At 55.9% G+C, this 21,386-nt stretch overlaps 6 protein-coding genes across 6 annotated transcripts; 2 read left to right on the forward strand and 4 right to left on the reverse strand.

The window, feature by feature from the left end:
• Positions 1-161: 161 nt before the first annotated feature.
• Positions 162-1,704, reverse strand: BO82DRAFT_350652 (uncharacterized protein). Its single transcript, XM_025634211.1, has 2 exons — positions 1,447-1,704; positions 162-1,353 (listed from the first exon to the last, which is right to left on the reverse strand). The coding sequence occupies exons 1-2, from the start codon at positions 1,668-1,670 to the stop codon at positions 564-566; spliced, it is 1,014 nt and encodes a 337-aa protein (XP_025496074.1). The 5' UTR covers positions 1,671-1,704; the 3' UTR covers positions 162-563.
• Positions 1,705-2,059: 355 nt separating this feature from the next.
• On the reverse strand, positions 2,060-2,922 carry BO82DRAFT_350653 (uncharacterized protein). The gene has a single exon (XM_025634212.1). The coding sequence runs from the start codon at positions 2,682-2,684 to the stop codon at positions 2,283-2,285; it is 402 nt and encodes a 133-aa protein (XP_025496075.1). The 5' UTR covers positions 2,685-2,922; the 3' UTR covers positions 2,060-2,282.
• Positions 2,923-6,651: 3,729 nt separating this feature from the next.
• BO82DRAFT_350655 (Mpv17/PMP22 family protein) lies at positions 6,652-7,836 on the forward strand. Its single transcript, XM_025634213.1, has 4 exons — positions 6,652-6,783; positions 6,850-7,125; positions 7,181-7,447; positions 7,497-7,836. The coding sequence occupies exons 1-4, from the start codon at positions 6,679-6,681 to the stop codon at positions 7,551-7,553; spliced, it is 705 nt and encodes a 234-aa protein (XP_025496076.1). The 5' UTR covers positions 6,652-6,678; the 3' UTR covers positions 7,554-7,836.
• Positions 7,837-8,013: 177 nt separating this feature from the next.
• On the reverse strand, positions 8,014-9,972 carry BO82DRAFT_389037 (DCN1 family protein; the record flags this gene model as incomplete). Its single annotated transcript, XM_025638428.1, has 5 exons — positions 9,651-9,972; positions 9,505-9,548; positions 8,849-8,919; positions 8,612-8,786; positions 8,014-8,458 (listed from the first exon to the last, which is right to left on the reverse strand). Exons 1-5 carry the CDS (start codon positions 9,732-9,734, stop codon positions 8,014-8,016), a joined length of 819 nt encoding a protein of 272 aa, XP_025496077.1. The 5' UTR covers positions 9,735-9,972.
• Positions 9,973-10,299: 327 nt separating this feature from the next.
• On the reverse strand, positions 10,300-11,488 carry BO82DRAFT_350657 (ribosome biosynthesis protein NIP7). The gene is made up of 6 exons (XM_025634214.1): positions 11,366-11,488; positions 11,050-11,279; positions 10,900-10,989; positions 10,727-10,819; positions 10,563-10,664; positions 10,300-10,509 (listed from the first exon to the last, which is right to left on the reverse strand). The coding sequence occupies exons 1-6, from the start codon at positions 11,382-11,384 to the stop codon at positions 10,486-10,488; spliced, it is 558 nt and encodes a 185-aa protein (XP_025496078.1). The 5' UTR covers positions 11,385-11,488; the 3' UTR covers positions 10,300-10,485.
• Positions 11,489-11,657: 169 nt separating this feature from the next.
• Positions 11,658-14,024, forward strand: BO82DRAFT_350660 (nuclear export protein Noc3). The gene has a single exon (XM_025634215.1). It carries the CDS (start codon positions 11,690-11,692, stop codon positions 13,769-13,771), a length of 2,082 nt encoding a protein of 693 aa, XP_025496079.1. The 5' UTR covers positions 11,658-11,689; the 3' UTR covers positions 13,772-14,024.
• The last annotated feature ends 7,362 nt before the right edge of the window (positions 14,025-21,386 follow it).

The raw sequence follows: 21,386 nt of genomic DNA on the forward strand, positions 1-21,386 counted from the left end.
CGGGCTTTCGTGTGTCGCTCTCAGGTACTGCTTCATTCGATGCGTGCATGACTCCTGGTCTGAGATGGAGACCTTCCGAGACAACTTCCGCATCTTTTATCTAACATTTCTACGCCTGGTCTGCGACCTATCCCTTATCCCAGTATGACTTTGCATGGCGTTTAATACCCATTTACGATACGACGACGACTTGATGCCTACTCACGATGTGATGCCACTTATGATGATGATAATGACATTGGCACGACCTGACGACTGCTGATTGTTAGCGACACATGATTCTTATCACATGACATGACATGACGGGCATTCAGGAGTTTTCAAGGTTGCTTGCACGTTTTTCCTTTGTTTCATGATCTATCCGCCTTCGAGGCCACAAGAACCGAGCCTCTAGCTCCAGCTGTAAATTGGATTTGGTATTTGGTGTGTTAGCTTGGATCCTGTATTTAGGTATCTAGCATGACAAACCTAATGAATACGCATATCCATGAATTCTATGGTCTAAATCGTAGCAAAGCGAGAAGAGAACGTGCAAGACTCTACCCCGACCATCTAGACTCAGATTACTTCGTAGTAGTACCGCCCCACGAATCCCAAACCTCCCACGCGCCCGCCATAAAACTCACCAACCCGGTCAACTGCTCCGGGAACCCAATCCCCTTCTCAAAGCACCAATGCAGGCACAACGGCGCCCAACACACATTATTCACGAGACTCTTCCTCCACGCGCGGATCTCCTGTGCATCTGCATCCGCTGCCCCGACCCCCTCCTCGCCTCCCTCTTTCTGCTTCTCCCGCCGCAACCGAAGCCTCCTCTCCCGCGCCAGCACAAAGAATTGCAAGAAGATATGCCCGAACCACGCGCGCGTGCTCCACAGATCCCACTGCACGATACCGCCCCACCGGTCAATGAACCGGCGGCTCAGGATCCCCTTCGCGGCGAGGTAGCTTCCGTTCTCGAGGATCTGGTAGATAACATTCACGAGGACTTGGAGGAGGGTGAGGATGTAGATTGTTCGGTCTTTGGGTGGGGAGCGCAGGGTTGCGGCGCCCCAGGTCCAGAGGGGGAGGAGGCCGAGAAGGCGCAGGGTGTATCGGGTTTCGGACATGAGGGCGGAGAGGGCTAGTAATGGGGGTTTCGGTTTGGGGGTGGTGGGAGAGGGTGGTGGTGGTGGGGGAACTTTGGAGGGGGAGTGTTGGGTGAGATGGCGTTGGCGGCGGAGACGGGCGAGGAGGCTTAGGCGGGTTTGGAGGGCGAGCCAGGGCGCTGAGGCGAGGAGGTGGTGTAGCGCGTGCGAGAGGTAACCTGTTACCGCGAGGACGCGTTCGGTACCGGCTGCTGTGGTGGTGAGTCTGTTCTACTTAGTATACTGTACGGTTGGGGGAGTGGCGGTGGTGGTGGTGGTGGTAGAGCGTTGCCTTGTGTCCTGGGGAGGAGGAACCTACTTGTCCAGTCGCTCGATGGTGGTATCGGTTGCTCGAAGGGCTGCCAGCAGCTGACGACGAGCGTGGAGGAGGGAGGAAGCGGAGTGTGGTGTTGGTTTGGGTTGTGGTGGTGGTGAGGATCCCCGCGTTGGGTCTGAGGTCGGCGATTTCCCCTCATCTTGTGGTGGTGGTGATGCTGCGGTCTCGCTTGGAGCTGGCTCAGCGATAACGTCGGGGTCTGCCATAATGTCTGCTGTATCCTGCGTCACTCATTGCAAGCAGATCTCCATGAAACTCGGACGGACGGGCGGAATGGGACTATATAGACCAGGCGGTCATCTGCATCTGATCAGCCGTCGGTGCTTGGCGCGCGTGCCGAGGTTCGGAATTGGCTCGGAATGGGAAGGTCGATGGAGTTGAACCGCGGGTCATTTTCTGATGGAGTTTGATGAGATTAGATAACTAACTTATCCTGTCTGCCCCATGCAGTTACAGTACTACACTCGGATGGACCTTACCAGATAGTGGTTTAGTGCGCTAATTGATACACTACTGTTGACCTTTGCTTTACTTCCCAATCTCATTACTATCACCATGTACCTCTGGCGACAACACCTGCGGGCCATTTCATCGAGTTCTCACTAAACCTTCCGTAGATCTCCAAGTACTCCTACAGCACAAACATGTGAAATGTTACCCGACCACAAAACCCCCCCCACTTCAACACCTAACACCTAGCTCAACGTCCCAGCAACAACATGACAAACCAATTCAGCGACCACGGCACAGTAGTGGAGACGGTGTTCTTACATCTCACCTCAACTCATGGAGAGGTCACTCCATGCGCTCTTCACCCGTCACAGTATCAAGATTGGGTCAACAAAATCCGACTCATCCGAGCCCACCGAGTCCTCCGAGTCACTAGTCCCTTCACAACACTCATCCCCTTTGTGAACTTGCTCCAGTTTCCCTTTACCCTTATCCTTACTTCCCTCTTCCTGAGCTTCCTCCTCCTCGCTGACGTCCTCCTCCACACCCATCTCCTCCTCACTCGTCTCTCCCCCACTAGTATCCCCTTCCTCCCCCTCAGCTCCCTCCACCCAATCCCCCACCTCCTGAACCACAGGCATAGCATCCTCCCAAACATGAAGCCCCGAATTAATGCAGCGCGCACGCTCCACCATCTGCCCAAACCGGAACAGCTCGCGCTCCTCTCTCACCTCGTCCGGGTCCGCAGCCATGAGGTACCCGGGGGCCATGGGGAACGGACAGGGGCCGCGCGGGCCGCGCGGGCAGGGCAGGGGTTGCACGTTTCGGTAACGCTGCCACAAGAAACGCCCATATCTCCTCGCACGGAGTCTCGTACGCACTTCAATCCCGATATTTCTCCAGGCGGAGGAAGCTTCAGCGGTATAATCCACCGGCGAGGGCGTCAGGCTACGTCCGAGGGGTTCGAGGATGGTCTGCAATCTGGCGCGCGCTCGCTGCAGTCGGTTGACGGGGGGTGGATAGAATTCTCTGGTGGCGGGGTGGGAGGAGGGCCCGTGGGATTGGCGGGGCGTTGCGGTGACGGGGTATGAAGGGAGGCCGGTGGTGGATGAGGAGAGGGCTTGATTAGGGGTTGATGGCGGTGGGGGTAGATGGTGCGTGGAACGTAATGTGTTGTTGTGGCGGGCGACGGGGTAACTGGGTAGAGTGGATGTAGTTCGGTTGCCGGGGTCTTCGGTGGATGAAGAGGTGTACGTACTAGTAGTAGCATGGGAAGCTGACCTGGAAGCTTCACCGGTCCAGGTCGACATGTATGACGGGAGATCTACGGTCGACCGGGACGCAGGGCTTGTCACTCTCGAGCCAGAAGAGGAGCCCTGAGAGGTGGACCCGGTGGCTGCGTTTGTGATGTAAGACGATAAGCGTGCGACGCCACGATAGCTCGTCACGGCATGTTGTGCGGATTGCGACCCGCCTCCATAGTATCGGGGCACCGGAGGAGGAGGAGCGGGGGATGGGTTGGGTCGCTGCCCTAGGTTGGAGACAAACACGGCGTTCACGACCACTCGCTCGCTCAAGTTGTAGGCACCCGGGATCGGGAATTCGGGTCTACACACTGCGTTGATGCTTTCCCATGCCCGTTCCATGTGTGCAGGTACGCAACGATGACAGGCCCGCCACTTGCAGTGCGGGATAGACCGCAGTGGGGGAGCGGAGGTGTCAGAGTTTCCGACTGGAAGCACGCCTTGAGTAGTGGAGTCTGAACTGCGACGGGCATTGTGCTGAATATCCTCGATATGCTTCACTCCTCCGGTCTCGCCGTTGCCATGATCGCCCTGCCCCTGCTGCACGCCCGCCGCCTGGGTAGTTGGTGAAGCACAGTTAGCATTCGAGCTACGGCTCTGCTGCACATCTTCAATCATCTGAACATGGGGCCCATCATCATCATCATCATCATCGGAATCGGAATCGGTATTCTGCTCCTCCTCCGCCCTGTGCATCTGAGAGAAGACGGTGGCTGCAGAGAAGCGCAGGTTGTAAGCGACTCTCTCCTCGTACGCCCGACGGAAGACAGTCAGCTTCTGCTCGAGGAGCTGTTCCTTTTGCGCATCGGTGTATTTCCCAGCCTTGATGGCGGCGACCATCCATGGACTCAACACCTCACCGTCTCTGGTACCATTGGGGTCCTCGAAGTCGGGCTCGTCCACGGCACACTGATACAGCCAGCCGAGCGCCGGTCTGCGCTCGCAGCGGTCACACACTTCGTGCGGATTCACGAGGGGCACCCGCTCCATTCGGCCATGCTTGCACGAGCGCAGCCCCCACGGACGATCGTCTTTCACGGCCCGGTTCACTGGCCCAGAGAATATCAGGTCCCGGTTCCGGTCGACACGCGCGAGGAGGACTCTTGCGATCGCTCTTCGATCGACGCCGTTGGCTCGACTGTGTTTGTTGCCTGCGGGGGACGGCGGGTTGGCTCTCGCGGTGCTGTGGGCTGCGGGGCCGGGCGAAGGAACTGGGTCTCGTTCGAATAACGGCTCTGTTGTTCCTCTGATGGAGCTAGATGTTCTGTCAGTCTGGATGTGACCACTTTTATCGGAGAGGGTAGAAGCTTGGCGTGAGCGGGACAGTACCTTGAAGACGAAGAACGAGGACACCCTGTGACACGCTCTGCAAAATGCAAACTTGTCTCGAAGTCACGCCCGGTCCATGGTCTCTGACTCTGGAGAGGGTCGGTCTCCTCAAGCTCCCACGGCTCAGAGGCGGGAACATGGTTGTGCTCGGTTGCTGCGCTTGGTTCCTGTTGTTCACGGCTATGCTCGATGGCTCTCTCAGCGCTACCCACGCGGTTGGACTCGACAGATTCAACTTCTACAGAGACATGGAGCCCAGACTCTTGATCATGTCGAGTATCTGCGGGATGAGATGGATTATGGCCAGATAGTGCTGCTGGGATCTCTGGAGACGTGTTCATGTTGGCCGAGGAGTCCGGCTTTTCATTGGACTTGTTTGCAGAAAGCTTTTCCATTTTTGCTGCGCAAGGAACGTGATAGAGGGCTTTACACGATGGAGGAGACGTGCAAACCGCCTCTATCAGACTGGATAGCCAACTGAAGTGTATCTATTCCGTGGTATGAGAACGCTAGACAACAAAGGACAAGAAGCATGGATGTATGAACACGGAGGGGAGACAGGAAGCAGAGAACAGGATACAACAAAATAGCCAGCTAGAACATGCTCTGTTTACGTGTGAACGTAACGTTGCGTCGGGGCAGAAGGGCATCGTCGGGGGCGACCATCTGTTTTGTTAGGATGGGCATAATGTCGCCCTGGCTGACCTGAGCGCAAAGGAGAAAGCGCAAGCACTAAGAGAAGCGCAGCCTGAGCAGAAGCTCACATGGTGGCAGATAACCCTAGTTCTTTGATGGATGAAACACAGCACTGCAGTGGTAGACTGTACTTGACCGATGCACTGGCTATCGATCTTAAGATACAAAGAATCTGCAGTGAATTCTTCTCTAGAACACCTTTGGCATTGGACTTAGTTACATTTACATATGTGTCTGTAAGTAAGTAACACGTGAGTCTTGAACGAAGGGGTTGAAGTACAGATATAGTATCTAGGAGCAGGACAGCGCTGCTGGTGGTGGTTATCACCTTCAGTCAACGTCAACTGCCTGCACTTAGCCGAAATAGGCTGGGTTTTCCGAGCCCATCCTGCTATCACTGCACCTGAAGGGCTTGGAAGACTGTGCAAGGCTGGAGAAGCTTCTCCAGCCATTGTTCTGGCTGCAACAAGGTGAAGATGAACAGAACATCGTGATTGCATACGCCGATGTCGATACAGAACGGCAGTTAGTGTTGTGGTTGAGTAACCACGGTAGTTCCATAGTCGGAGGTGACCGAAGGACAGCGGCGGAATCCCTACCGAGCTGAGCTGATCTTAGTTACCGTACTGTATGTAACTACTGTACCTTACCTACTCAAACAGCTATAAAGTTGACGCGAGGTCCATTTGCCGACCTCGTGGCCGGTTTGACCTTCCCAGTTCCCACTGAGACTCTCTCCTCTTCCGATTTCGCCCTCTCCTCACTTCTCCCTTGCCCTCGTCCTCCTCTAGCTTGAAGCTGACTTGTTAATTGTTGTCATTTTGCTGCTTTCCCTTCAGAATCCGGGGTCTGCTTCTACTTCGACTACTTTATTTTTCCTGCGGGTGTTTCCATTGTGACCGTACAAGCAATTGCCTGGCGTGTGCTGGTTCCAATCGATTGGAGTTGTAACCTCGGTAAGCACTGATTACCAGTCCTTGAACCATCCATCGGCTTCCAGCCTCCTCGTCTTTCCCTCCTCCTCCATCTCCACTTCAGCCGATAAACAAACCAACCCCTGGTCCGACCCTCTCTTGCGCGCGGGACGCCCATCCGACCATTTGCCTGCCAATTTCCCTTCCCCCCCCCCCCCCCCCCCCCCCCCCCCCCCCCCCCCCCCCCCCCCCCCCCCCCCCCCCCCCCAGTCTGTCCCCCAACATACCCACTCAAATCACCACACCTTATTCCATCCGCAACCTCCGTTGCTTCTACTGTCCATTGCAACCCTGAATGGTTTTCTTTTACTTACAGCTCCTGCGATCACTTTAGACTGTCTCCCCTACTCTCTCTCCGCAATTGTCGTCACCATCGTTATCTCGGATCTCCGATCGCTCATCTACCCACACCATCTAGATCGCGCGCTTAATCTCCTTCCCTCTATCCATCAACAGCAGCCATGTCCGCCAAATTCCAAGATGAGGCCGTCACCTCCCTGCGGCAAGACACAAAAGAGTTGGTGCACAAAGTCGGGGAACGACTGACTGGCGGGGGCTATCTCAACGTACGTTGGTCTCTGGCGTTGATATTGACAGCTTTGGCTGACTGGCTCCCTCTCGGCCGACTCTAGCTTTACCTCCGCCAACTGCAGCAAAACCCCCTGCGCACCAAGATGTTGACGTCCGGCGTGCTGTCTGGTCTGCAGGAGATCCTGGCGTCATGGATCGCGCACGATGTCAGCAAGAACGGCCACTACCTCAGCCCGCGGGTGCCCAAGATGGTGCTGTACGGCATGTTCATCAGCGCCCCGCTGGGCCACTTCCTGATCGGGATCCTCCAAAAGGTGTTCGCTGGCCGGACGAGCCTGAAGGCCAAGGTGCTGCAGATTCTGGCCAGCAACTTGCTCGTAAGTGTCGCACGCGATGCATGAGGGGTGTTCCACTCGCTGACTCGACCCACAGGTCTCCCCCGTCCAAAACGCCGTGTACCTGACCAGCATGGCGGTCATTGCCGGCGCGCGCACCATTCACCAGGTCCGCGCCACCGTGCGGGCGGGCTTCATGCCCGTCATGAAGGTCAGCTGGGTGACCTCGCCCATCGCGCTGGCCTTTGCGCAGAAGTTCCTGCCGGAGCACACCTGGGTGCCGTTCTTCAACATCGTCGGGTTCGTCATTGGAACCTACGTCAACACCCACACGAAGAAGAAGCGTCTCGAAGCGCTCCGGAAGGTGAGTCTCCTGCCGTGATGTGGTTGGAACAGTGCTAACCGCAAAGCAGCGTTACGACCAGCGTCGTGGGCCCGGCAGCGAGTACGACAAGGGCGACTACCGGTAAATACTGTACATACAAAATCCCCACCCTCATGACCATCGCTGGTCGATTGAGGGCAATGCGGCCAATATACCCATGACGACTGAGCCTAGCCAACGACCATCTCCCTTTCCACCTATGCCATCTAACTATACCACCCAGTCTATGCCCCCGCCCCGAATGATGTTTAATCTGTGATATGTCCCGCTCATGGCTCTGGCGTCACGACGAGTGTCTATCCTGCTGTGATGAACCATATTTACGTAGTATATCGCCATTTAAACGCAACTGAAAAGCCATACCTTATGCTTCTACCCTAGCACTGTAAAGCTGGATTAGTATCCCTCGTAGCAGTAATCACCCCAATCAACGATCCCCACCCTACAAAACTCCACAATAAGACGATAGGAAATCCATTCATCTCATCATGCATATCTACCACAACTCCCCCCTTCCCCCTCCTCCCCCGACAACACCCAATAAACTACTCAACCTCCATCTCCCCACCGCCACCAGCCTTCCGCCTCTCCCGCACAAACTCCACAAACTCATCAATCAACCCCGGCCATGCCCCATCCGCACTCCACCACCCCATCGTCTCATCCTCGCCCGTCTTGCGCATAAACACCTCGATCTGCTCCCACAGATCCTTGTTGACGGGCCGCCCGCCACGCCCCTGGAGAAACTCCAGCCACCAGTCCAGCCACGGCGTGGCCGGCGACGCCGACCGCCACGCCACGCCGCCGTGGTCCGGCGTGAAGAACAGCCGCCACTGCTCCGCCGCAAGGTCGAACTGGAGATTCCGCTGCCCTTGCATCCGGCACAGCGGGAACGCGTACCGGTACACCCGCCGGAAGAGGTCCGGTTGGATCGGCAGCCGCGCACGGAGCTCGGCGGCGTGCGCGGTCATTTTGGGGAGGGTGTCGGCTCTTTTCCGCGTTAGTACAATCATTCTTTTAGGGGGTGAGGTCGGGGTTGGGGGGTGCTCGGGGCAAAGGGGACGGACAGTGAGTGGACTGGGGAACTGGGAAAGGGGGAGGATAGGGTAGGGAACAGGGAAGGGGAACGGAGCAGGGACGTACCCAATGGCGCGCCAACCGGTCACAAACCCCTCGCGCATGAATTCGCCCATCGTGGGGGATTTGACGAGCTCCGCGATGGCCAGGCAGGTGACTTCGTCGAGTTGCACGGAGATGTCGCCCAGGTACCGCATTACGCCTTCGATGCCGATGGCGTCCGGGGAGTCTTCGGGTGAGTCTGGTGGGGTTAGTTTGGGGGTGGAACGGTAGGGAGCTTTGGGGGCTGGGGGGGGGGCTTACCTCGGTAGCTGTCGAAGATTTTGTTGATTGCGCTTGTGCTGGCTCCCGCGCCGGAGGGGCTTTGGAAGTATCTGTGTTCTTGAGGTTAGTTTGATGGATGGCTGATGGCTGAAGGGGTGGTCCGTGAGAGGGTTGGAGGTTTTTGTGTGGTGCTAGGCTGGTATTTGTTCTCTTGTAAGTCATATTGGGCTTGTAGCTTGGTCACACGGTAGAAGTAGATGGGCGATATCCACAGCAACGATGCCAAGCCATGCTTGACTTGCTTTGAGTCGATTCGCTTTTTCAGTGAAGTGCAAGCACCTGAGGCTAAGCTTTCCATCATCTGGCGAGGTAGACTGCTCTGGACCAGATCGTATGGCCGTCTGGCTGATGCCTTGCGCTTAGCGATTGAACGACTCCTGGCGAGCTGCCAAGCTACCGCGGCCATAACCACTGAGTTCCACGAGCTGGTCCGCCGGAGTAAAGTCCAGAGAAAGACCGATGCACCGCAAGCCATACTGACTCTGAGAACACCAAAAGAAAAGCACCGGCCCGGCACCCATGAAGCCGCAGCCCAGGCACGATGGGCACAAATCATCAGATGATAATGCTCCACAAGATACCCCAGAAGTGAAAGTAAGACCAGATCCCAGAACGAGAAGAAGGCAAGCACCTACGTATTGATAGCTTCTTCAAGATCCCATCGTGCCGCTTTCAAGAACTATACTCATCCAAAGCACGGGTTAGCCACACATCCCACGCACGTGATGCCCACCTTTCAGAGATCGGGTGAACCATAATCAGAGACATCGGTCGAAAATACCTTAGCAGCGGCTGTGTCCTTCGCTTGCGTGAAGTTGATAAACTGTGCTATTTGCTGCTTCTGCAGACTCGAGTAGGGCGGCATAATGATGGTGATGATGGTGGTGTCTGGTGGGGGTGGCTTGCCGGATCGAATGTTGATGGCGGGGGAAACTCTGCGTGCGCGCGGAAAGCTCAGATGATCAGGATGAAGGCCATGCACGTCTGAGATTGTGGGAGGGGTGTAGCAAGGTCACAGATGTCGGGGCGCGTGGACGCACATCAAGGTTGTTGAAGTTGCGAATACCTTCAGCTGGTTATTGGACTGCAGTTCTTGATTTGTTCTGTTCTCAATGGGGGGGGGAAGAGGAAGCGGCCGAATTGAGCGGTGGTTTCCGCTGCGCTGCCCGTGCACGTGCCCCGCATCGGATGCTGCTGGTTCGGAAATCGGATCTCTCGCAGTAAAGAGGTTGATCAGGGCAGCCATCGCCACTATAGTCTCGTCATTCACTTCATTCACTATAGTTCACATAACAAAATGTGAGCATGACAGACCTACACAAACAATCCGGTACATGCGCTTTCTACACATCTGATATGGAGAACTACTTCAGCCAAAGCTGCAGTAGTGGAATGCAGCACTACTCGAATTCTGAAGACTAGGATGATAGGCAGGATCAGATGATGCCAATGATATTACCTCATGCGTCTGACATAGTACAAGGCTAGACATCAGGATAAAGACTTTTCTAGACAAAACACCCATAAAAGAAAAACGACTCCAAAACTCCTGCGAGAATCCCAAGGTATCTATGAAAATAACCCCATGATCGATTCCGCGTATGCAACACTTTTCTCTAAGTCGTGAAAAGAGTATCTTCCTGTGCAACGGGTCAGCAATCGGCCCGTCTCTCCCGCTGAAACGCAAGCTCACCTCTCTCAGATACTCTCCGCAATCTGCTTGACGGAAGACGACAATCGCCGTGGGCTCGAGTTTCCGTGCCTCGGCGGTGGACCGAGCCGTGACTCCGAATCCCTACATTAATGGATCAGCGACCACTGCGACAAGAACTAGACATGCGACGAAAGCATCCTTACCAAGGGCGTGTCGTTCTGGTCGAGCACAACCACTCCAGCATGCTCCGGGCAGTCATCGGACCATCTTCCGACGTGCGCCTTGACAACGTTTCCCTGGGGGAGAAATCAGCATAAGTTCGTAATAATCCCCTGTCCCAGCGGCACATCCGCACACCCATGCCACGAGAACTTACTCCGTACAAGAACGGGGCGACACCGTTCGGCTTAATCCAGACCTTGAACCGCGCGTGAGGGGAGATCACGTCCAGGGCAGTGATGTGGAGCTACACAACGTCAGTCAATCGGCACCACACGGCCCACCCTTACACCCGGTATGCCCTTACTCTCATCTTTCCAGTCTTGGTAAGCTTGCCAATCGCAGTACCCATCGACAGCAAGCAATCGCGAGGAATGGAGGTCGCCAGGTTGGCCAGGGACAGCGGGACGTAGTAGATGCGGCTGCCGATCATGCGGAACACATAGCGGTCGTTGTCTTCGGAGCCGGCCGTGATCAGGTTCGAGATGGACCGCCCACAGTAGGCACTGAGCTTCTCAAAGAGCGTCTTCGTCTCCTCTGGAGTCGCGGAGTCAGCAATCTTGCTCTAATGGTCTGCAGCGATTGCGCTCGCTGCAGCAGAAGATTCCTCAGGCAAGACTAACCTTCAGTGAGTTGACGCATGATGAAATGTGATCGAAGTACGACACTGCGTACTCAAAGAACAAAAAAATAGACACGGGACGAAATCGGAACGAAATTGGGCTTGGGGGGGGTTTATCGAAAAAAGAGCAATCTTGAAGTCAAAAAAGCTCCGCGGAAACAAAAATTCTAGGCGGTGGGACCCGACGGGGAAGGCGGTGGGAGTGACGGTACCTTTTTCACTGCCCATGTCTTGGCACCAGGAAGAGGAAAAAAAAAGTTTCGGACAGTCCGAATCCCGCAAAAGGATCCCCCCCCCAGGCAGAACACCATTCACCGACAACAAAATGGCTCCTGGACGCACGACGAAACGCAGACGGGTGAGTCCCCCGGGCGACGACGAAAATGCTTCCTCGCGACCTTCTGGCGCCCCTATTAGCGACTTCCACAGCCATGCCGCCGAATGGGACCTCGAACAAGACTATGAGCGCCGACCCCGCAAATCCAGCAAGAAGGACAAGGAGCGCACCCGATTGCCCATCAAGACGGCGGAGGGCTTCCAGACCATGGAGGAGCCTGAGATCGAAGCGGAGGAGTCCGACAGCTTTCTCGGGACAGACGACGACGAGGACGAGGGGATGGACGAGACGGCCGCGGACGAGGACGAGGACGACGAGGAGGAAGTGAAGGAAGAAGCGCCCAAGATCCCTCTGAAGGTGCAGATCATCCAGGCGAAGGAAGAGATCGCCAAGCTGGCTACGTTAATCAACGAAGACCCGGAGGAGCACATCCCATTGTTCAAGACGATGGCCGAGATGGTGGACCCCAGCAAGCACGTTGCCATCCAGAAGCTCGCCCTCGCCTCGCAAGCCGCAGTATACAAGGATGTCATCCCCGGGTACCGCATCCGCCCGCTCACCGACCAAGACATGACCGGCAAAATCTCCAAGGAAGTGCGCAAACTCCGCAGCTACGAGCAGTCCCTCCTCTCCAACTACAAACATTACATCGGAAAGCTGGTCGAGATCACCAAGCCGCAAAAACGAGACGCCGCCCCCGTCGATGCGGGCCTGAAGACGATCGCGATCAACTGCGCGTGCAACCTGCTGCTTTCCGTTCCGCACTTCAACTTCCGCACCGAGTTGCTGAAGATCCTCATTAATCGGCTGGCCCGGCGACAGGTCGACGCGGATTTCGTCAAGTGCCGCGAAACTTTGGAGGACGTTTTCCAAAAGGACGAGGATGGAGTGGTGTCGCTGGAGGCCGTCCGCTTGCTCTCCAAGCTGATGAAGGCGAAGGAGTTCCGCGTCCACGAAAGTGTGCTGGACACGTTCCTCAGCCTGCGACTGCTGTCCGAATTCGCGCACAAGGCCTCCCGGGACCGGATCGAGCGCGAGCCCGAAGAGGACAACTTTGGGGGCAAAAAGCCCAAGCAGAAACGGGAGTTCCGCACCAAGAAGGAGCGCAAGGTGCAGAAGGAGCGAAAGGCGGTCGAGAAGGACATGAAGGAGGCGGACGCGCTGGTGTCGCACGAGGAGCGAGACAAGAACCAAGCCGAGACCCTCAAGCTGGTCTTTGGCGTCTACTTCCGCATTTTGAAGCTCCGCATCCCCACCCTCATGGGCCCCGTCCTCGAGGGTCTGGCCAAATACGCCCATCTGATCAACCAGGACTTCTTCGGTGATCTGCTGGAGGCGCTGAAGGAGCTGATCGCGCACGCCGATCGCGACGAGGAAGAAAACCACGCCGAGGAGGCCGACGACGAAGACAACAGTAACGCGCAGACCAGTACGCGGGACGCACACCGCGAAGCCTTGCTGTGCACGGTCACGGCGTTCGCGCTGCTGGAAGGGCAGGACGCCAGCAAAGCGGCGGCCAACCTGCACTTAGACCTGAGCTACTTCGTCAAGCACCTGTACCGCTCCCTGTACACGCTCTCCATCAACCCGGACGTGGAATACAACCCGGACAAGTCGCTGCGGCTGCCGGACCCGGACTCGCACGCGGCGCGGCACCAAGCCCCGCGATCCCGCAAGAAGGTCAACTTCCAGACGCCGACCGTGCTCCTCCTCCGCTGCCTCCACTCCACGCTCATCTCGCGGGCCCACGGCAACCCGCCGCCCGTGCGCCTGGGCGGGTTCGCCAAGCGCCTGATGACCTCCTCGCTGCAGCTGCCGGAGAAGTCGGCCATCGCCACGCTCGCGCTCATGAACCAGGTGGCGCGGCACAACGCGCGCCGCATCGCCTCGCTCTGGCACAGCGAGGAGCGCCGCGGGGACGGCGTGTTCAACCCGTTCGCCGCGGACATCGAGACCACCAACGTCTTCGCGGGCACGGTCTGGGAGGGCGAGCTGCTGCGCAACCACTACTGTCCCCAGATCCGGGATGCGGCGTTGGACATCGAGAAGATGATTGTGACCAGGAATTGAGGTGTTGGCTTGTTTATCTGTTTCCTCTCAGCGAGTGTGTCAAAATACCAGTTTCGATAATTCAACGGTTGATTCCAGTTGTACTGTGTGTGCCATTTCCTACAAGAACAGCCACCGTCTGTAATGTCCATATTACTTTCCAAAGGCAAGCAAAAGAAGAGACGATTGACGTACGTAAAGTCATTTTTATTTCAGTGAAGCTATTACAAAGCTTGCATCACCCCAGCGTTACATGCCATAAAAACAACAGAAGAAAAACACGTGCATCCTCCCGAATCCATGACTTTTCCATACTTTCCCATAACGCAACGCCATGCTCAATCTCCCAATCCATCCCATCCCATCATTCATATCTCATTTTCATCTCGTCGTTAATCCATGCAACCCATAAGAAATACAACTCATAAGAAATACCCTCCATAAGAAATACAAACCCAAGCCAACAAAAGAAAAAAGAAAAGAAAAGAACCCTTTTTTTTTTATTATTATTTTGACCTGCCACCTCCCTCACCGTCAGTTAGCCAAGCACCAGACCAAACCAACCCAAACCAACCAACCCAAGGACACCACACACACCACACACCTACCAGATCAAACCACCTCATCCTCCTCCGGCACGTAGATGGACGCATCCCGGTGCCGGGTGCCGCGCGTATACTGCACGGCCGGCGCGTCCGGCGCGGCGGGCAGCCTGTCGTGATACGCTTGCAGGTAGGCAGGCAGATCGGCGGGCAGAGGCAGAGATTCCACGCGCGGGGGGGGAGGCGGGGCGACGATCCGCGCATAGGGGTCGTTATCGAACATCCCCGGGTAGTAGTCCGGGATGACATCCGACTTGATGTCCGGGTCGACGAAGCCGCGGAAGGTCAGCGCGATGTCCTGACGTTCGCGGTCGTGCCAGTCTTGGCGCGGGGGTACGTCCTGCGCGATCTCCATGCGCGTGAAGCCGCCGGTGGGCGTGGGGATGTTGGTGATGTAGGTTGTGTCGCGCGGTTTGGTGGTGTGCGTGGTGGTGGTTACGGTGGCCGGGGTGCGTGGAGTAGGGGTGCTGGGCTTGCGGGCGCGGGCCGTAGCCTCCTGCTGCTTGGCCTTCGACACGATGGTGTTGATGTTTGTGACGATGGTCTGTACGGTGGCCGTGGGTCGGGGGAGGTTCGATGGTTCGGCCGCGGTGGTGGTGGTGGGAGTGCTGTTGGCGGGTTTGACGCTGGCGCTGGGCGACGATACGGTTGCCTGTATGTTCGCGACATGGGTGCTCTTGATGCTCGAGCCGGCCGATGCGGTCGTCTGTTTGTTCAAGGCAGTGGCACTCTTAGCGCTCAAATTCGAGACGCTCTTCTTCGACAGACTCGCCATACTCTTCTTTGACAAGCTCGAGACCACGCTCTTCTTCGACATGAACCCCTTCACATCCTCCCGGTACTCAAAGTCCAGCACCTTGGCCGCCTTGCCCAGATTCTGCTTCTGTCGGGGGTCTGGCCTGGACCGGCGCCCGGGCCCGTTCATGAAGCGGTGGTACTTCTTGGTCGCCCACTGGGAGCCGTAGTGGCGTGCGATCGGACTGTTCTCATTGACCTCCTCGTGGCCGTACCGATCCAGATCCAGAATGTAGTGGTGGTTGCTGGGGGTGCTGGGCTTGGAGGCGATCAGCTTCGCGGTCTCGGTCTTTATGACTTCCTCCCAGGGTGTAGACGGGCCGGCGGCCTCGATGGCGCGGATGAAGTGGCGATCCAACGCGGTGCGCATGCCCTCGGGAACCTGTCGGGGATCGCTGTACGGGGTGTCTGGAGACTTTTTGGCAGGAGGCTCCTCCGCGACTGCAGGTTCGGTTTTAATCTGGCTCTGAGGAGTGCGTGGGCTCTTGTCGTCCGCGGTCTGGCGGTGATCATGGCGATGCTGGACCTCTGTGCCGGTCTGGCTGGACGGATTGATGTTCTTCAGGTTGAGGGAATGAGGCTTGTGCTTCTGAGGTTTGTGCTCCAGCTCATTGCGAGGCTTGAGCTGAGCTTTTGTCTTTAACTCTCGAAGGGGTTCGATTGGCGCCGCTGCCTCCGCTTTCGCTCTGGTGTTGCTGGGCTTACCCGGACGCACGTAGCCCCATACCTCTTTGAGGTCAGGGACCCTCATCGTCGCAGCTACCGCAGGGTCCAAGTTGGGGTAGTCGGCGACATTCACGGATTTCTTGGACCGAGTGCTTGGGGTGGACTGAGCGGTGTTGCTGGAGGGTGAGGCTTCTTGCTGAGTGGGTGAGGGGAGCTCAGCTTTATCTTTATCAGGTGTTGACACCTCGCACTGTGCAATACGGTTTTCAGATGCGGATGTCTTGGGGTGACTGGTGGTCGACTGAAGGGGGTCCTTGGAGGGTGAGTTTGTGTCCTGGGCAGGTGAGGGAATATCAGGCTGATATTTGTTAGATGTCAACACCTCGCCCGGCTTAACACGGCACTCAGAAGTGGGTTCCGCAGGGCGAGTGGTAGTGGTAGACTGAGGAGGGGTGGTAGAGGATAAGGTTGCGTCGTGGGCAGGTGAGGGAATATCAGGTTGATATTTGTTAGATGCCAACCCCTCACACAGGCTAACACGGCTCTCAGACGCAGATTCCTTCGCACGAGCAATAGTGCCAGACTGCACAGTGGTGTCAGAAAGTGAGGCTTTGTCGTGGGCAGGTGAGTGCAACGCAGCCTGCTCTTCATCTGGTGTCGACACCACACACTGCTCGACACAGCCCTCAGCAGCGCATTCACTGTTCTTCCTAGAGACAAGCGGGTCCGCTGCGGAATCCAGGGGAGTTTCACTCCCACCCTGCTGCAGAATCTTCTCAGCTGCCGGGGTGATGGGTGCTGTCGTGGCCGTGGGACTAGTCGTCGTCGTCGTTGTCTGTCTGCTGCTGAGGTTGGCACGCTCCAGATTATCCAACACGTTGGTCAGCTTCAACTCCAGCATGCCCTTCCCGCTCAGCCGTGCTCTCTGCCGCACGGAGCCTCGCTTCTGCGAACTGACAAAACTGCTTCTGACATCCTCCGGGCCCTGCAGCCCAGCAGTACGAGTCTCTTCCTGTATTGGGTGATGGGGATCGGCGGCCTTGAGACTCTGAATCCCCTGGGCCAGTTTGGATACCTCTTCCCGCACCAGAGCCGTAAGTCTATCTTCCATGCTCTGCACATCCAGCCGGACAGCCGCCACCTGGGTGCGGATATCCTTCATTATGCGCTGGGTCTGGTTCAGCGTCTCCTCCTGGGCGATGGTCTTGGCGTTGATTAACCGCGCGATGTCCGACATCTCGTCGACCTGCTTCGTGATCCGGTCCAGGTGCCAGTTCTTGCTGTCCTCGAACGACTTGCTCAGCCGGCTGGCCGTCTTGTCCACATGGTAGTGCAGCTCCGTGATGTGCGTGGTCAGCTTGCACTCCAGCGACGCCGTGTTCTGGTACTGCGGGTCCGGCGGCGCTGGCGCATACCCTCCGCGGCTGGGCGTCTGCATCTTGCTGCCATCGCAGACCGGGCCTCCTGCTTTATGGGGGCTATAGCTCGTCTGGATAGGGTACGGGTGCGGGTTTGGGTTCGCCGCGGGAACGACCTCCGGCGCGCGCATCGAGGGGTCCTCCACGAGTGTCGCGTAAGGATTCAGCACGCTGTATCGGGTTGGAGCCAGGCGACACTTCTCCTCCTCAGGATCAGTAAACCCTGGCGGTGGGAGTTGGAGGTCTCGAAGATCCAAGTTGAAGACCGACGACACGGGGCGCGAGGCGTAGACGGACGGCGAGTACGTCTGCCCCGGGTTCAGAATCGTCGGGAACTGGTAGCCCTGCAACTCTTTGAGGATCGATGCCTCGTACGTCGGGTTTCTGGCCCGGGGTTGCTGTGCATGATCTTTCTTCGTCGCTGTCGACTCGATGTTACCGCGGGTGCCGGGCACGCCCTTGGATCCGTCGACTATAAGCGGTTTGTATTCCAGCTTTGGGGTGGGAGCTTGGGGCGCTGCCGATGTAGTCCTGCCACTGCAGTCGTTGAAGGAGACGCTCTTTGGGCTGTCGATTGCGAGTGGCTTGTCCTCGGGTTTGTTGTCCTCGGACTGCTGGGGCTTGGTGCTCTCCGCCTTGTCGGCGTTGCGTTGTGAGATTTCTTTCGGTCCATCGGGGACGAGTGGTGTGTTTTCGATGGACTTGATGGGCTTAGTTTTCTTGACGGTTGATGTTGGCTCCGTGATAGTCGACGTTGACGTGTTGGAAGAGTGAGCGGACCCAGACCTCGATCGACCGATGACAAGTGGTGTATACTCTTTCGACTTCCCGGGCTCCTGCTCATCAGTCTTGAGCAAGCCAGACTGATGAGCGGACACATCCGTCACCCTATCGATGACGAGCGGCTTATACTGCGCAACATTGCCGGTCTTGTGCTGCAGTCTCGGCGGCATCCGCACACGGGGCTGTTCACTTGTCTCGTCAACCACAAGCGGGGCCTCACACTGCTTATCACCACCAACAACATTGTCCTGCGCAGAATCACCCACAGCCGTGCTGCTGCTATCTTCTTTACATTCCCCAGTCGACTGCGGCAGCGCCTCGGTGGGGTCATCTTCTGGGGGCGGGCCGACCCAGGTGCAGGGCTTATGGTTCTTAGGGTATTTAGGGGGACGCCAGACGGTGGCCTCCGGATACTTGGGGTTGACGGGGATGGGTTGCTTGGGGGGCTCCGACACGAAGATGCCGTGCTTCTTCAGCAGACCCTTTTCGATGTCCTTGCGCCAGCCCGGGTCGACCGCGTCCAGGTAGTCCTCGGCGCGGATCCAGAGCGAGGTGTCGGCGGGGGGCTTGTGGCCGAGCAGGGGCAGGTCCTTGAACGAGAGCTTAGAGCGCAAGGCCTGCAGGAAGGTCGGCTTCTCGTCCGGCTCCCAGTAGCTGTGCTCGGGGCCGGGGTCTCCCCTGGGAACACCCTTGGGCCGCTTGTCCTTCTTGAACCGACGGATGGGGTCGGTGAACGACCGTTTTGTTGCCTTGGGGGTGATGATTACTTCGGGCGCGGTGAAGGAGCGTTTCGTCTTGAACTCGACGTCGGTGAGGGAGCGTTTCGCCTTGGGCGTGGCTACCTCGGGTTGCGTGAAGGACCGGTTCGCCTGGGGTCGCACTGCTACCTCTGCATACGTCCGTTTCACCTGGGAGATGCTCGGCTCGTCGTCATCATCATCAACATCATCATCATCATTATATGCAACGCTATACACCGAAGTCGCGGGCGTCTCATCCGAGATGCGAACCCGGTTTCTGGTGCTCCGCATAAGAGCGGCGTCTATCTCAGCATGGTAACTTGTTCTCACGAAGCTACTAGGTTTCCTCGACGACACCAGAGACGAGGGCTTTGTGGAGGTAGTGGTAGTGGAAGTGGTTTCTATACGGTCGGTCGGCTGTCAGTTTGTGCAATTGTGCAGCAACGAACGAACGAACGTACCTTTGGAGAACCGCGTCTCGGGTCTTTGAGTCTTGTTCTCTTTCTGCAGTTGCTGCTGCACCTGCTGTAGGCGTTCTTGTTCACGGGCTGCTTTGATCGCCCACGCATTGCCGTCTAGAGGCGCCATGGTCGGCGATCGCTGTGCTGGAGGCACAGATGGACAAGGTCTGAAAGGCTGTTAGTCTATCATCGACCAGTCTTTTTACTGCGGTGTTCGATGAAACATAGCAGCCAAATAATGAACTTACGTGGCTTTGCACAAAGACGCGTCTTTATCACAACAGGGCAACGACGTTCTATTTCGCTCCCTGTTTCACACAACAGTATCCCGGTTTATGTTCTGCAGTTGACAGAGGGAACTGCTTCCCAGGGCCTAGGAACGACGATCGATCATGTTAGCATCAAGTCTTATTGTTGGGTCTGGCTGGGACAGGCTCGCGAGATGAAGCATAAGAAGTGAGGATCACAAACCTTCCTCTGCTATATCAAGCAGAAGTTGAGCCTGGAAGCGATGGGTAGGTATGTGGAGGATAACTGTCTATCGCGAGAAACACCGCAGTCAAGTAGTCTGTATACAAAGGGCCTCTTGATATCAAAACACCACAGTCAGGGAGTCAGTGTTCGAAACACCTCTCAATATCGAATCGATCCTCGTTGGTAGAGGTCTGTTCTCTCACCTTCATTTCACAAAGGACAGATTGTAGAAAGAACGACGGCAACTTACCTTTCATATGATGGAAGTGAGGTTGGATGTGGATGGTTGTTCGGGATAAGAAGTCGTTCGAACAAGAATCAAAAGAAAAGAAGGCTTTCGATGGATGAATTAGAAAGAGAGGGGAGGGCGAGACGGAGATCAAAAGCCGTGAGAGTCAAGATTCACTGAGTGAATGGATAACACAGAGTGGAGAGAGCAAGCCAGATGACTCGGGTGTGGTCAACCAGGGCTGTTGTGAATAGCTTCGCAGCAAGCTTGACTTTACTTTTTCTACAGAAGATCTTATAACCTTCTTCCTCAGGGCGGCTGATCGCGTCTTGGGGTGGTGTTTACAGCTTCATTTCTCTACATCATAGGCTTAACAGGGCAGTATAGGATGTCAGGGCTTGTTGGTACTGGAGCAAGCCGGTTGATGAGTTTATAAACATGCTTTCTTGTCTATCTAAGGGGATAAAGAGTAGAAGTAAGAGTATCGATGATAAAAAGAAATAGAATAGAATCTCAGATTTAAGGGCAATTCAGTACAAGTAAGCTTGACAAATTGCTGCACGATCAGAGAAAACAGTTCTCTAAGAAATGCTTCAGATTCTCAGTTAAGACCCATGATTAGGGAAAGTCAGGTTCATCAGCCTTAGTGTTATGTACAGCACTGTATACTTAACCTCCAGTTCAGCCCAGACAGCATTACACTATAAAATCAAAGAACTATGGAATGTCAAATTTCAGAACCATGTGTCGCCGTGACTCCAAACACAAGGGCATGGCTGAAGAGCCTGGACCCTTTTGTTCTATAAGGAATCGCTCTATACTATCATCCTTAGCACCTCGGACTGTGCATACACCAGCCAAGCTTTCCATATTGCAGATTCCTAAGAATCAATGCGGGGCCAGTCACTACCCCAGAGTCCCCCTGTTTTCCCCCGGAGACGAAGATAGAGAAAGAATGGCTATCTATCCCAAGCCAATGAAGCAAGTATAGCTGGTATCCTCTTTTTATCTTGAAGAAATAGCACTACGGTCTTCGCCGCGTGTTACTGGGTATATTCCCGCGAGAATATGAGAGAAAGATCTGACGTAGGAGGCAACCGAAGGAAAAGAATATCCTAGGTGGTAAAGAACATAAACAGCTAACATCCCCCACATTCCAATTCCGAGGACAGGAGATGCAGCACACTACATAATCTGGGGGATCCGTCTGCCTCCCTAGGTCGATCAATTCTGCCCTTCATCTACTGACCCGCCTGGAACTCGAAGCTTGACAATCTCGAACTAGAGGCTTCTGGATGGAAGGCTATCAAATGACAAGACACTCATGAGGACTTTACAATCAAGCTATCCACCTTGCAGTACAAACAACTAACATGAACAAACATGCACCTCCAGCTACACTCCCACTATCACACGGAAGGGGATGGTCGAGAAGAGCAAGAAAACTGAAGCTTAGCTCCGCACCTTG

Source organism: Aspergillus uvarum, assembly GCF_003184745.1.
Source record: "Aspergillus uvarum CBS 121591 unplaced genomic scaffold BO82scaffold_5, whole genome shotgun sequence".
Classification (NCBI taxonomy): Eukaryota; Fungi; Ascomycota; class Eurotiomycetes; order Eurotiales; family Aspergillaceae; genus Aspergillus; species Aspergillus uvarum.

Excerpts from the sequence above, each read along its gene's own strand:
- BO82DRAFT_350653 (XM_025634212.1), bottom strand. The coding sequence starts at position 2,684 with ATGGCCCCCGGGTACCTCATGGCTGCGGACCCGGACGAGGTGAGAGAG.
- BO82DRAFT_350655 (XM_025634213.1), top strand. The coding sequence starts at position 6,679 with ATGTCCGCCAAATTCCAAGATGAGGCCGTCACCTCCCTGCGGCAAGAC. Across the intron at positions 6,784-6,849 it reads CTGGCGGGGGCTATCTCAAC|CTTTACCTCCGCCAACTGCA; the intron begins GTACGTTGGTCT and ends GGCCGACTCTAG. Across the intron at positions 7,126-7,180 it reads TTCTGGCCAGCAACTTGCTC|GTCTCCCCCGTCCAAAACGC; the intron begins GTAAGTGTCGCA and ends CTCGACCCACAG.
- BO82DRAFT_350657 (XM_025634214.1), bottom strand. Across the intron at positions 10,990-11,049 it reads CCAAGACTGGAAAGATGAGA|CTCCACATCACTGCCCTGGA; the intron begins GTAAGGGCATAC and ends GACGTTGTGTAG. Across the intron at positions 10,665-10,726 it reads ACCAGAACGACACGCCCTTG|GGATTCGGAGTCACGGCTCG; the intron begins GTAAGGATGCTT and ends CCATTAATGTAG.
- BO82DRAFT_350652 (XM_025634211.1), bottom strand. The coding sequence starts at position 1,670 with ATGGCAGACCCCGACGTTATCGCTGAGCCAGCTCCAAGCGAGACCGCA. Across the intron at positions 1,354-1,446 it reads ACCATCGAGCGACTGGACAA|ACTCACCACCACAGCAGCCG; the intron begins GTAGGTTCCTCC and ends TAAGTAGAACAG.
- BO82DRAFT_350660 (XM_025634215.1), top strand. The coding sequence starts at position 11,690 with ATGGCTCCTGGACGCACGACGAAACGCAGACGGGTGAGTCCCCCGGGC.